This window comes from Phocoena sinus, chromosome 6 (genome assembly GCF_008692025.1).
Source record: "Phocoena sinus isolate mPhoSin1 chromosome 6, mPhoSin1.pri, whole genome shotgun sequence".
NCBI lineage: Eukaryota > Metazoa > Chordata > Mammalia > Artiodactyla > Phocoenidae > Phocoena > Phocoena sinus.
The window spans coordinates 90820416-90834731 of record NC_045768.1 but is presented as its reverse complement, the minus strand read 5'-3'; the positions used below and the strand labels follow the sequence as shown (position 1 = coordinate 90834731).

Here is a 14316-nt window from a genome sequence, read left to right as displayed (position 1 = left end):
TTCTAGGACTCATGGAACTCACTGAAAACCATTCTATTCATGGTTATGGTTTATCACAGGGAAAGGATACACATAAACATCAGCCAGAGGAAGAGACGCATTGGACAGAGTCTATGAGGGTTCCAAGTGCAGAGCTTCCATTGTTCTTAGGATGCGTTACCCACCCAGCATTGATGTATGACAAGGAATATGGGTATTGCCAACCAGGAAAGCACTACTGAGCCTCACAGTTCAGTTTTTACTGGGGCTTCATTACATATGCATGATCAGTTGAGTATCCCACATGGTTGAACTCTGCCACCAGGTTGACTGATACTATATGACACATCCGAAATCACATGGTTGTCTTTCTGGCATGGCCAACCTAAGACTATTTGGTATGGCCCGTCCCACCCTAAGATTGGATGTGTTAACCCCCATTCTAAACAAAGATAGAGATTACCTCCTAGAAGCTGACAGCAAAGCCCAAACCCCTCTTTGGTGTCAAATTCTTTACTACATAGTTTCCAGTATAAAATATGTTTCAAAGTTAGATTGTTTTCTACTCCAGAAGGAACTATTGTGTCCTGGTAGAAAGCTGTTTAGCTTTCACTGAACAGTAATAAAAGATGAAAGCTAAGGCTCAAGAGCAGGCATTTATCCAAAATTGAGAGGGTTATCTCTGTGGAGTTCTTTTTGGTGACCCTGCCACATTATCCTTGGTATCTTTATAGGGTTTTATATCTTTGAAGGTGTCCCATAATTTTGCCTTGTGTAGTCATCTCCCCTTCAGTGTGGGAATGACCTCTGACTTGTTTCTAATGAACATTCTAGGATTTTATGGGAAGTCTATGATTTGAATCTCCGTCTCAAATCTCTGCTTATGCCTGAAGCCTAGTTGTTTGGTCAAATGAGATAAAGATGCAAACCCAAGTACTTCCCGGACTAAAGGCTTAAGTTTAAAGGGAGGGGAATTATGACTCAATATAAAGAAGGGTTAATGTTAAAAATGTATCGTATTTGTGATTTTAATTTTTCTGAGTAGTACATAAGTCTAGGTATAATAAATTTGCAACCTAAACATGCAAGGACAGACATATCCATAAATGCCATGTTATTTACTTGCTAGGCATACCAGGTTATACTTATTTAGGAAATTGGAACGTGTAAGAAACTTTGGATTTTTAGCGGTTATGATTTAATTTTGTTTCCAGCTGCTGTTATTCTTTATTTCTAAGATTTAGAAAAGATGTATTTGGAATCAGGAAATTGGGGTTTTAGTTCTAGCTTTCCATGGGTCATATGAATCCTTTGCTATAGTAAAAGTATACAGAAGAGACAGGTTTATTTCTTCTGTTTTTTCCTCATGGAATTGGTTTAGTATGTTACGTGATATGCATACATCTGCATTTTGGGTTAGTGGTTCCAACTTGAGGAATAAAGTAAAAATGTATAGTTTTCAGGTAATATTTAAACACATGCTAAACATTCTCAACCAGTATTATTATAAGCAAATTTATTAAATATCCTTTATTTTTATTTCCTTTCTAATATGTTTGCTAATTAAGCTTGGGTTCATCATATGATTTGGATTTATTTGTTAGTGGTCACAAACACACAGTTCAGCCTCAGAGTTAATATAGCTAATACCTTGAAGTGTAAATGAGAAAATTGATGAATTTTCATCTTTTTCTTTCCTGATATAAATATATCATCTGGTTTTGTTTGCAGCTCTAGTAGGAGGTAGAACTTTATTCTTCCATCCTCCTAGGGAAAGCATTGGTGGTTATTTGTTTTGTTTTCTTTTTAATGAGAAATACTTGGGGTAGGCATGAGTTCCTCTGGACATTTTTGAGTAACAAAAGATGGTTGTTAACCTGCCTCCTTACTTGGCCCTGCAGCTGGAGGACATTTTGTGACGTGTTTATATATACATGCCTTTAAAGGGAGAGCAGAGGTGACGTCTTCTTCCTAATAGACAGGAAGAGTTTGACTACTCTAGCCAGAGGAGCCAGGCAGCCAAGTGCCTTTTTTTTTTTTTTTTTTTGCGGTACGCGGGCCTCTCACTGTTGTGGCCTCTCCCGTTGTGGAGCACAGGTTCCGGACGCACAGGCTCAGCGGCCATGGCTCATGGGCCCAGCCGCTCCGCGGCATGTGGGAACTTCCCAGACCAGGGCACGAACCCGTGTCCCCTGCATCGGCAGGCGGACTCTCAACCACTGCGCCACCAGGGAAGCCCGCCAAGTGCCTTTTGAGGGATGGAGGGAACTCTGCTTCCCACCCTTGTAGGCCATCTAGAGGTGCTTTGGAAGCTGAACCATCAAATAATGACTTGGAATATGTTTGTGGTGGGTATATGATTTAAGCTCCCTCCTCTCTCTCCCTAATGAAATCTTTAGTAAATTCTGTCTTGTTTACTAGTCTTTTGTACAAATGGAACCTTGCAAGGAACCTGAAAGATGCTAACTCCATTCTAGAGGGTCCCCGAGAGAGTGCCAAGGCATGCGAAGCACAGCTGATGGCTGGGGGCACATGTATCCAGTGGGCTGCTGGGCTGGACATACTGCAGTAATTACTGCTTGTAGGGTACCTGTAACTGGCATGCAGTTTGTTAAATGCTTTGGTATGTATACTATCTCTACTTGTCCTTATAACAGCCCTGTGAGAACCACCTTCCTTACAGAAATGCAGAAAGGGAGGCTTCAAGAAGTAACTTACTCAGAGTCATCTTGCTTAGTTACATGTGTGAAGTCAGGCTTCTACCAAGGTATATCTGATTTCAAGTTCCTTGTTACGAACTGCTAAACTGTGCAGGTTTTTTCTTCACTAAGCCTATTCATTGAAGATTAAAATGTATTTTCATTTGTCAATTTAGGAGGAGATAAAGATAGGTGCTCCAGAATTCTGAAAATTTGGAGGGTTTTAACTGTGCAAGAGGTGAAATAAGTAATTACCACATCTTTATATTAATCTCACCGTAGGACCTGTTTTCTCCACTCTTGCCAATCAGTCCCTACTCACACATCAAAGTACCACCTCTTTGAAGCCTTCAACTGCTTCACATCCTGGCCAGAAATAAAGTCGGCATATCTGTGTTCACGTCGTGTTTCAGTTACTGCCACGTTGTATTTCTTTCTTCCTTTTGTTAGAGTGAGTTATTAGATTTTATTGTCTCTGTTAAATTTTTAAATAACAGCTTTATTGAAATAATTCACATCTCATGCAATTCACTTTTTTAAAGTGTACAATTCAATAGTGTTTAGTATTTTCAAACTTGTACAATCATCACTATAATCAATTTCAGAATATTTTCATCACCCCCAAAAGAAAGACTCTATCCATTGTCAGTCATCCCCCAGTTTCCCTTTATTCTCCTGCCCCCCAACCCCAGGCAGCCAATAATCTTTCTGTCTCTATAGACTTGCCTCTTCTAGACATTTTATATAAATGGAATCACACAATAGGTGGTCTTCTGTGACTGACTTCACTAGCGTAATGTCTTCATGGTTCATCCATGTAGTAACATGTATCAGTACTTCATTCCTTCTTTTGGCTGAATAATTTTCCATTGTGTGGATATACCACATTTTGTTTATCCTTTCATCAGCTGAAGGACATTTGAGTGGTTTCCACTTTTTGGCTATTAATGAATACTGCTGCTATGAACATTTGTGTACATGTTTTTGTGTGAACATATGTGTTCAGTTCTCTTAGGTATATATCTAGGAGTAGAATTGTTGGATCATAGGTAACTAACTTTTTGAAGGACTGCCAGACTGCTTTCCAAAGCAGCTGCACCATTTGACTGTGTCACCAGCGGATTCCACTTTCTGTACCTCCTCATTAATACTTATTATTTGTCTGCCTTTTTGATTATAGCCATCCAGTGAATGTAAAGGAATATCTTGCTGTGGTTTTGATTTACATTTTCCTGATGGCTCCTCATTAAATTTTAAATTGTTCTGGGTAAGAAATAGTCTTCTCTTTCTGATCTCCTAAAACACCCACAGTATTTTCCACATATTAGCTCATAATAAATGTTTAAATTTATAACCCTATTTTTAAAAATTTCATTAAAGGGGGAGATGGTCCTTAAAGTTTTTTACCTCTTTGGAAAATGTGCTCTACCCACATCACTATCGTTTTGCTCTTACCTTTACCCTCACACCTGTGTCTCATAGCGTCACAGGTGTACATATGTATTATGTTTGACCTCTCATTACTAAGCCCTGCATACCAAATGACTTGCTGAATGAATGAATGAATGGAGTGTTGTTCATGTTCATTCTGGATTGTTGAGCTTGTCCCTGGGGACATGTGGGTGTTCTGTTTCTGCTACATGCTAATAACCTACTCAAAGATATAAAGAGCATTAGAGGCTTCATTTTAAACTGTCATCTCCAGAAAAATAGACTCACCACTAGACAACTGCTTTTAAACTATAGTTTTAATTTGTCTTTTTGCATACTATTTAAATTGTTACTGTTTGTTTGAGGGGTTTCCTGTGTAGGCAGCTCCAGATTTGTGTTTATTCCTTATCTGAGGAATTCTGTGAAATATTAGCCTGGTAAATCAAGAAAGTTCATCATAGAAGTTATACTTCATTATAAGGCATACTTAAAATGCTTCAAAATGATATATGATTTTTAAGGATTTAAAGAAGATATCAAAGCCTGTCATTCAAATTTCAAAGGAACTCTATTCAACTTTAACACTATGTAAATAAACATTGGCTGATATACATATATGTTTCTAATATATTGTGCTAGGAAAATAAAAGTGTTTAATTATGTTCATATACTTTCTTGTGCTAACATTAACTTAACCTTGTGAACAGAGCAGTTATTTATTAGCAAATCTTTATGTAACTAAAACCTTTCTCTAGTGAATTTACTATAGAAACACTGGAACGCAGTCAAGATTGTTTTGTACAATTGCTGAAATTTGCTAAAATATGGATTGTGATAAGATGATGTGGTGTTTTTTAGGTATCCAAATACAGGGTTTAAATATTTGTTGCTTTCGTGCTCTGAGAGGAAAACAAGACTAGTTGATTTCATAAGTCTGTGTGCCTTGGATCCTTAGTACGATAGCCTCTTTTGAAAATCAAGAATATCATTCTGTGCTCTAAGTGGTAGGACCAGCTGGTGGCTGTCATGGTGATGATATTCAAATACAAGTGTGAAAGCTTTTCTGGACATTAGGTCAAAAAATTAGTCTAGTCCTTAAATGAGTAGCTGCTGTTACATTAATGTAACCTTCTGGCATTTAAACACTATGCTCATAGTGATTTAAAGCACATGGCTTACAGTTCTTAGCTTCTAACACTACTTCTTACATCATTATTAGAAAAATTACTGTTAATAGAAGTGATCATACTTGCTTTTTTTCTCAACATGATGATAATTTAATATTCAAAGTGTAGTTTTTGATTCCTACTTATCATTCTAATTTACATTTCTAAAGATTTATATCATTTTGAGTAAGTTCTAATCCTGTGTAATGATGCAAATGTTGTCAACAACCTAAATTCAACTTGATCTCATACTAGTACAGAATTCCAGGTATATTACTACGAGCTATGCATATTTAGTTAAATTTATACTGAATAATAAGATTTCGTGAAGTTATAAATGTATACCTATATAGTTTCTTGCCATTCTTGACTTCCATAATAGTGAGGGTCAGCATTTTCTTCTGTTCCTTCTTCTGTGGCTTCATGGTGATCATCGTGATCTTCACTGTCACCATCATCTTGAAATCTCCTGAAAACTTGGGTCTTCAGTTGTATTGTTTGACCATTAGTGCTTCTTTGTTCACCATAATAAATAGTGTGTATATGAGGGAAGCAGAGGAAAATGTATGAGCTTATTGGCTCTTTTAGCTTATTTTGATCTACACGAATGTATGTTAAATGATGGTAATGTAGTGGGTCAACAGATGGACACATCAATGTGACATTGATATCTGAAAAATACAAATTAAAAATTAATCCTGCTGTATTACATCCATAATCCTGTATTGAATTTTATTAAAATGTTTATGGGGTATAGTTTTATTAATTAAAATACTTGTAAGTGGAATTAGGTTTAATTATTTTTTACAGTAATCAAATAGTAAAATGAAAATGAAACTATAAATGAATTTTATATTATCAAAATAAACTTTGTCTTCATTGGCTATTAAGTAATTATTTAAGTATTAAATAAATTATTTAAGTAATAAATTCTTAGTAGAAACAATCTCAAAAAGAAAAAAGTGAAAATCACCTATAGTTCTACTACTCAGGATCTCATATTTCTTTGTATACTCTACAGTACTAATTCTCAATGTTCAAGATGATAACATTTAATAGAAAAGACCATAAACCTTGGAGTACACCTTTCTCTGGGGCCAATTTCTGCCATTTCCCTAGCCAGCTTCAAAGCAACCATTTTCAGCAATTTGTAAAGCATATGTTTTTAAAGATTTGTTCTTTAAAAGGTCAAAATACTCTTCTTTCTGTCTTTAAAAGACAATGATGCTCCTAATGAACTCAGTAAAGTTGCAGGATACAAAATTAATACACAGAAATCTGTTGCATTTCTATACACTAACAACGAAAGATCAGAAAGAGAAATTAAAGAAACAATCCAACTTACCATCATGTCAAAAAGAATAAAATAACTAGGAATAAACCTACCAAAGGAGACAAAAGACCCGTCTGTACTCCAAAAACTATAAGATGCTGATGAAAGAAATCGAAGATGATACAAACAGATGGAAAGATGTACCATGTTCTTGGATTGGAAGAAGCAATATTGTCAAAATGACTATACTACCCAAGGCAATCTACAGATTTGGTGCAATCCCTATGAAATGGCATTTTTCACAGAACTAGAACAAAAAAAATCTTAAAATTCATGTGGAGACAGAAAAGACCCCGAATAGCCAAAGAAATCTTGAGAAAGAAAAATGGAGCTGGAGGAATCAGGCTCCCTGACTTCAGACTATACTACAAAGCTACAGTCATCAAAATGGTGTGGTACTGGCACAGAAACAGACATATAGATCAATGGAACAGGATAGAAAGCCCAGAAATAAACCCGCACACCTATGGTCAATTAATCTACGACAGAGGAGGCAAGACTATACAATGGAGGAAAGACAGTGTCTTCAGTAAATGATGCTGGGAAAACTGGACAGCTACATGTAAAAAAATGAAATTAGAACATTCTTTAACACCATACACAAATTAAACTCAAAATGGATTAAAGACCTAAATGTAAAACCAGATACTATAAAACCCTTAGAGGAAAACTTAGGCAGAACACTCTTTGACATAAATCACAGCAATATCTTTTCTAAGCCATCTCCTAGAGTAATGGAAATAAAAAAATAAACAAATGGGACCTCATTAAACTCAAAAGCTTTTGCACAGCAAAGAAACCATTAAAAAAATGAAAAGACAACCTACAAAATGGAAGAAAATATTTGCAAACGATGCAACCGACAAGGGATTAGTATCCATTTATAAAGAGCTCATACAACTCCATAACAAAAGACCAAACAACTCAGTCAAAAAATGGTCAGGAGACCTAAATAGACATTTCTCTAAAGACAACATACAGATGGCCAAGAGGCACATGAAAAGATGCTCAACACCGCTAATTATTAGAGAAATGCAAATCAAAACTACAATGAGGTATCACCTCACACCAGTCAGAATGGCCATCATCAATCAATCTATAAACAATAAATGATGGAGAGGGTGTGGAGAAAAGGGAACCCTCCTACATCGTTGGTGGGAATATAAATTGGTACAGCCACTATGGAGAACAGTATGGAGGTTCCTTAAGAAACTAAAAATGCAGCTACCATATGATCCAGCAATCCCACTCCTGGGCATATATCTGGAGAAATCCATGGTTCGAAAGGATAGAGGCACCCCAAATGTCATTGCAGCACTGTTTCCAATAGCCAAGACATGGAAGCAACCTAAATATCCATCGACAGATGAATGGATAAACAAGATAGGGTACATATATACAATGGAATATTACTCAGCCATTAAAAAAGAATGAAATAATGCCATTTGCAGCAACATGGATGGACCTGGAGATTATCACACTAAGTGAAGTAAGTCAGAGAAAGAAAAATATAGGATATCACTTATATGCAGAATCTAAGAAAAAATGATACAAATGAACTTATTTACAAAACAGAAACAAACTCACAGACTGAGAGAACGAACTTATAGTTACCAGGGGGGCAGAGTGGGGGAGAGGAATAGATTCGGAGTTTGGGATTGATATGTACAACAAGGACATACTCTATAGCACAGGGATCACTGCTCAATATTCTATAATAACCTAAATGGTAAAAGAATTTGAAAAAGAATAGATACATGTATATGTATAACTGAATCACTTTGCTGTTCACCTGAAACTAACACAACATTGTTAATCAACTATACTCCAATATAAAATAAAAATTAAAAATAAATAAGTAAATAAATTAAAATTAAATAAATAAATAATAAAAATAAAAACAATACACACAAAACAATGAAATTTTACATACTTTCAATTTCATTATTTTCTAGGTATAGGTGTTCTAAATTTCTTGGAATATAGAATGCTTGCTTCAGTTTGTTGTGTCCAACATTGAGCTCTATAAGGTTGGAAAGATTAAAAATATAATATGGGATGTCTTGTAGTTTATTGTGTGACATTCTTAGAGCATGAAGTTTTGGGAGTTCATTGAAGTAATCTTCTGGTATAGCAGATATTGAATTATTTTCTAAAGACAGATACATAAGTGAAGAAGGCAAACCAGGAGGCATTGATTCTAATCTGTTATTACATAGGTTAAGCTGCATTAGTTTTTCCATTTTCGCAAGGATTTTTTCTTGTAATGTAGAATCATCAATTTGATTGTAACAAAGATCAAGCATGGTCAAGTTTACTAGCCCATTTACAGCATTTGTCTGCAGTCTGGAGATCTGATTGTAACCAAGAAGAATCCTTTCCAAAGACTTAGGAAGAGGAAATGGAAAGTCTTCTAAATTGTTATGCTGTAGGTGGAGTTGTAGTAGATTTGACAGTTTGGCAAACACACCATGATCAATATTTTGAGATTTAATTTTGTTGTGGCTGAGGTTGATTTCTTTAAGATGAGTGGCATTGATGAATGAATCTGCAGTCACATCCTCAATTTCATTAAACTGAAGATAAACTTGCTGAATGTATGCTGGAATATTTGGGATAGTCTTGAGTTTGCGATTATCACAGTACATTGATGATGGAAAGTTAGGTGGACAGAAGCATTCACTGGCACAACCTAAGGTATGCTGATGAAATGGAACTCCATAATCTTCATTTTGATGAAATTGGAATTCTGGTTGGTAGACATCATCTGGTTCTTGGTCATAATCTTCATCCCATTGATAACTTTCATACTGGCAATATACTTTGACTCCAAGAAGGAAGAAAAGGACACACACTGGACTTGAAAAGCCCATGTTCCTTTTTTTGTCCTATTACAAGGCAAAAAGGAAATATATTGTGGGAAAAGTGAGTAAACTTAGAATAATTTATATATAAATTGACAGTTATATAAAATGCATAATATCTATATCTGTATTGAAATATATAAAAGAATGTCCAGAATTAATGGGTACTGCTCAGACCAAAATTAATGTATAAGGTGGTATTTTTTAAAAAGTCACATACTGCATTGAACCAGACTAAGTAACCATCTTTTAAGAGAATCTCGATTTGTCTTGTTTACTAGACTATAGATTTACAATGATAGCATGACATCTCTCTACCCCAAAGCCAAGTGCTCTTTCCATATAAATGCTGGATGTTCTCACTGACTATTTGGCCCCTTCAGTGATGTTTACTGCCTATGAGAAGAGAGACTCTATGTTTTAGTTACTTAGGAGATATATCAGATATCAGATATCAGATATATCAGATAATATCCTGATATTAACCAAAATTTTCCCACTGCAACTTTTGTTTGCTGATGTTCTTTTCTGCTCTTTGGAAGAACATAGAACACTCCATTTTACGTGAAAGCTTGAGATATTAAAAATAACTATCATGTTTCCACTTAGTGTTTTCTGTCCAAGGCTAACTGTGACTTCAAATTTTCCATGTGAAATAGTTTGCAGAATCCAATTATTTTGTGTCTGACTCTACTTGAATAACTACTTTAAATCACAAACACACACAATATTTACATTCTACAAAATTAGTTTCTAATTGGTTATTCTATACATTTTTCCTATTACCTTCCTAGCTTCTTTCCTTCCACTGATATTTTGGAGTTAATTTCAGTGTGTTAAGTTAAAACACACTGTCCTGTCTCCCAGGAGTTTAGGTCTTAGTGGAGAATCAGATGATGACTTTGCCTCTTTTTTCACCAAGAAAATAGAATAGACAATCATTTACTCTAATATATTGACTTCTATTTAATCTTATCCCTTCCTACATAAAATGCCAAAATGGTAATGGTTTCATCTTTTAAACAATATTGATTTTGAAATTCATAAAGTTTCCTTTTGCAAATCTAAATAGACTCCATCCATTGTTCCTTTTTATCCATGTGATTCATGGAGGACATGGCATTTGCATTAGACTTTGAAGGAATGTGAGGGTTCTCACAGAGGGAAATAGGGAAGATTTGCAGCTAGAAGAGATGAGCAAAAACATGTAAGCAACAAAGGGTGAGATGTTTGGGATGTGGTGGTTAACTGTTGAAGGAGCACAATAAGACAGCCAATCTTGTGAAGGAGCACAATGTTACAGCCAATCTCAACCAGAACCTAGAGGCCTAAATTGTGACCTCAGGAATTTGCACTCTGGGAATGAACACCTAGTTTAATTCATTTATATAGCTGAGCCATAATCTTCACACTGCAGTGTTCATGCATCAAGTAAGATAGAGTCCTGAGAGGAGAAGTGAAAGAGTATGGTCTCATCCCAAAGGGCAGTGTTCAGTGCTGGCTGACCCAGACAGGGCACTGGGAAGCTCCCAGTGGGTATGATTAGGAGTGCTTTTTCACCTGCTATAATTAGTGACCCTGTACTAGATGTTGTGTGTGGACATGGTTAGAAAAGAGCTTTGCAAATATTACTAATGATTATGATTTAGTTAGTTTGATTGGGTTACTTGATGATTGTCTCGAATTTTTGAGGTGAGGCACTGTGCTTGGTGGGAAATACAGAAATGAAGAAAATATGAAGACATGAGCATACAATTTAGTGCATACAATTTAGTAGACAAGAGAGGCACAGCACAGTGAACCATATTCTCAGGCAGAGGGAAATATGGTTTGCAGCAGAGATACCAGTGCTGTGGGAACCAGTGTCTTAACCCTGCTTGCGGGAGACAGGGAAACCTTTGCAGACATCATTTGGCCAAGACTTCGGGAGATTCACAGGAATGGGTATAGAACACCCTATACATATTACTCTCTAGTTGATAATATTTTATGTGTTAAAATTATAGTATTTTATACTCATTATACTATAACATATCAACTTTTTTTTAAGTGCTTGTCATACTTCATTTAAAGCACTGCACCATGGAGTTGAGATGAAAGTAGAAGCAGAGGCAGAGACATGCAGCTGTGCAGGGTCAGGCCATGTAGGGGGTCTCAGAAGCTGACTGATACACAGTTGAACTTTGAAAAGAGTACTGCTCATCAGAACTCTGAATTTTATCCTTGTGTTAGAACATCAGTAATCATCAGTTAGTAATCTTACATTTGAGAATTAAAGTTATGACTGTTCAACAACTACAAGAAATTGTTGGGAAAAAAGGAGACCTGGATGATACTTTTGGTTCAGCACTTACCTTTGCCTAGGAATCAAGACCTCATGACGAGGGCCTCTCTGAAAATAAAGGGATTCTTAGTATTATCTGCTTTTGGTCTTCTTGGCCGCCTAAGAAGAAAGGTCTTTCCCTGAAGACAGTTTCTCTTCTAAATCTGAGCTCATCATCATTGTCCTCATCCACTGAGGACCTCGGCCCTCTAGCTCAACCTTGTCCCACTCCCTTTTCAATAAGTGCTGTTTTCTGATCTAAAATCCATTCCATCTCCATTGATATACCCATTATTTTCTATTTTTCTTACTCCTCAACTTCACCCCTGATCATTTTCCCTGTTATAGTGCTCTTATTTCTTTTTATCCAAATTTTTCATTCAGCTAATCTTTTACCAGCCATTTGCAAGGCATACTTTTATTACTTCTGCCTTTTATGTTCGGCAATTTATGCCTTGTCTCCTATAGGATAACTCATAGCAAAACATTATAACTCACTGTCAATCATCTCATTTCTCAACCTCTAATTTTTGACAGACTGTAGTACAATGCACAGTTTGTAAGTGCTCACAGATTTGTTGAATGCATGATTGATTTTTTGTTATAGATTACATCTTGTTAGTGATGTTTATTGCTACTAATGTTGATTATTTCTAGGCATTTATTTCACCACAGTGATTTCTCTAAATGAACATTTCACAGAGAACATGGCTATTCTATTTTCTATTGAATATTTCTGTTACAATATACTGTATTCACTTTCCTACCTGTATTCCTTACCTTGTTTAGTAGAAAAATCACACATGTGAAAAAGAAAGTTTAAGGCAAACTGAAATATGTTACCAGGTTTTTAAAATTACTCATTAATATGAATTTTTCATATTATAGCTAAAAAAGTTTCTATGTCATAACATTTCTCTTACCTGGAAAAAAGCACTTGTGCTTTCATCAAGAAAGTTCTAATTTAAATTACTAATCAAAATGAGGTGAAACTTTGTCCTGGAAAGTTTAAAGTAATTGGAAAGCTTCATAGCATTTTATTATTTTAAAAACTTAATTATTTTATTGGTATGCCACAGAAACTAAAATATAAGAAACCAAGTATTAGGATATGATTCAGAATTTTTTCCAAAGCAGTTTTAAATTTAACCCTGTAAAATTAAAGTTGTGTACATCACTGTCACACACAAGGCCTAAGGAAGTAAAACTCTTTTGCTATTAAAAATATGAAAGTCTCAAAATTATTTTTAGCCATAATACATTTGGATCTTAATTAACTGAAACCCAAGAAACTAGAACATTCAGTGCTAGATAGAGTACTTGTATTTTCTCTTTGAGGAAGAGGCAAACACATCGTAACATCAGGGATTTGGTTAATAAAGAAATTTTGAGAAAATTTCTAGTGAAATTTGTACAAATACCCATTTCTCTAAAACCAGAATCTCTAGCATTGCTCAGATATATGGCTCAAAGGCGTTCGCTGGTTTTTTGTCACTTAAAGTTGAGAGAGAGAGAGGGAGAGAGAAAATTATTCCATTAACGTGGAATCTTTCATTCAAAGTAAAAAAAAATCTAAACAAAAATCATTTATTGGGTAAATCTTAAGTTAGAAAATTAAATTCCTATATTATTTCCCTGAATATTTTTGCTAATCAAATTTTAATGTAGCTTTTACCAGATATTGCTTATAAAAGTGTGCATTTATGATGGCTACAATCTATTTTAATGTTAAATCAAATATATTTTAAACAGTTGGAATATTTTCTTTAAAAAATGAAAATTATTTTATCATCATACCTGTTGAGTTTGCTTTAGTTTTCAGGGGCTGATGAATTTGCAAATCCTGTAAATGAATCAGAAATTCCTAAATTCTTAAACTGAATCTCTTAAAAATCCACAGTAACTGTGTGTCCACGCAGGGCTGTCCCTTGAATTGCTATAGCAATTTAAGCAAATATAATCTACTTGGAAAATACTTGGGTTGAATTAAAATTATGTATTTCTTTTCATTACCCAAAACTTTGTGGACTCAAATTAAAATGCTTGTGTTCTTGGTCAGATTTATGTGGCTTACTTCTTTCTTTTCCCCTTAATTTTGGTTTGAGGTATGGCAAGAATTTCCTCTAGTATGAAAGGCAAACAGAACTAAATGAAACAGCATGTACTGATTACTGTTTTTATTTTCATTTTCATGCCAAAGAATTCTTCAAAGTAAGGTCCATTGTAACATGGAGCTCAGTGTCTTGGCATTTTAAGGTGGAACTCAGAGTCATCTTGAGACCTCGGTTGTCTGATACCATGTATTCACACCAGTGCTTCCCTTTATTAAGACAAGGAACCAGGATTAGAAACATACAGCATTTCACATCTAGTTTATTTTAAAAATGAAATAGATGGTCATTAGTGACACAGATTAAATATATCACTTTTCCATACAAAGAAGTATACCTTCTTTTCTATCAGCTATCCCCTTTCTCACCTTCCTCCCAAATACATCCACTAGCATGTGTTCTAATAACCT

At 35.2% G+C, this 14316-nt stretch overlaps 2 protein-coding genes across 3 annotated transcripts in view; one reads left to right on the top strand and one right to left on the bottom strand.

The window, feature by feature from the left end:
• Positions 1-14316, top strand: part of CENPP (centromere protein P) — a 234864-nt gene that overhangs the window by 81490 nt on the left and 139058 nt on the right. The window lies entirely within an intron of this gene.
• On the bottom strand, positions 3157-13852 carry OMD (osteomodulin). 2 transcript variants are annotated; one of them, XM_032636172.1, is made up of 3 exons: positions 13593-13852; positions 8542-9496; positions 3157-5946 (listed from the first exon to the last, which is right to left on the bottom strand). In XM_032636172.1, exons 2-3 carry the CDS (start codon positions 9479-9481, stop codon positions 5621-5623), a joined length of 1266 nt encoding a protein of 421 aa, XP_032492063.1. In that variant the 5' UTR covers positions 9482-9496; positions 13593-13852; the 3' UTR covers positions 3157-5620. The 2 variants fall into 2 exon arrangements, with proteins under 2 accessions (XP_032492063.1, XP_032492064.1); XM_032636173.1 differs by lacking the exon at positions 13593-13852 and adding an exon at positions 11827-11854.

Bases quoted from the DNA above. Each gene is read 5' to 3' on its own strand.
- OMD (XM_032636172.1), bottom strand. From the start codon at position 9,481: ATGGGCTTTTCAAGTCCAGTGTGTGTCCTTTTCTTCCTTCTTGGAGTC. The intron at 5,947-8,541 runs GTATGTAAAATT...TGTATTTTTCAG, and splicing joins AGAAAATAATGAAATTGAAA to ATATCAATGTCACATTGATG.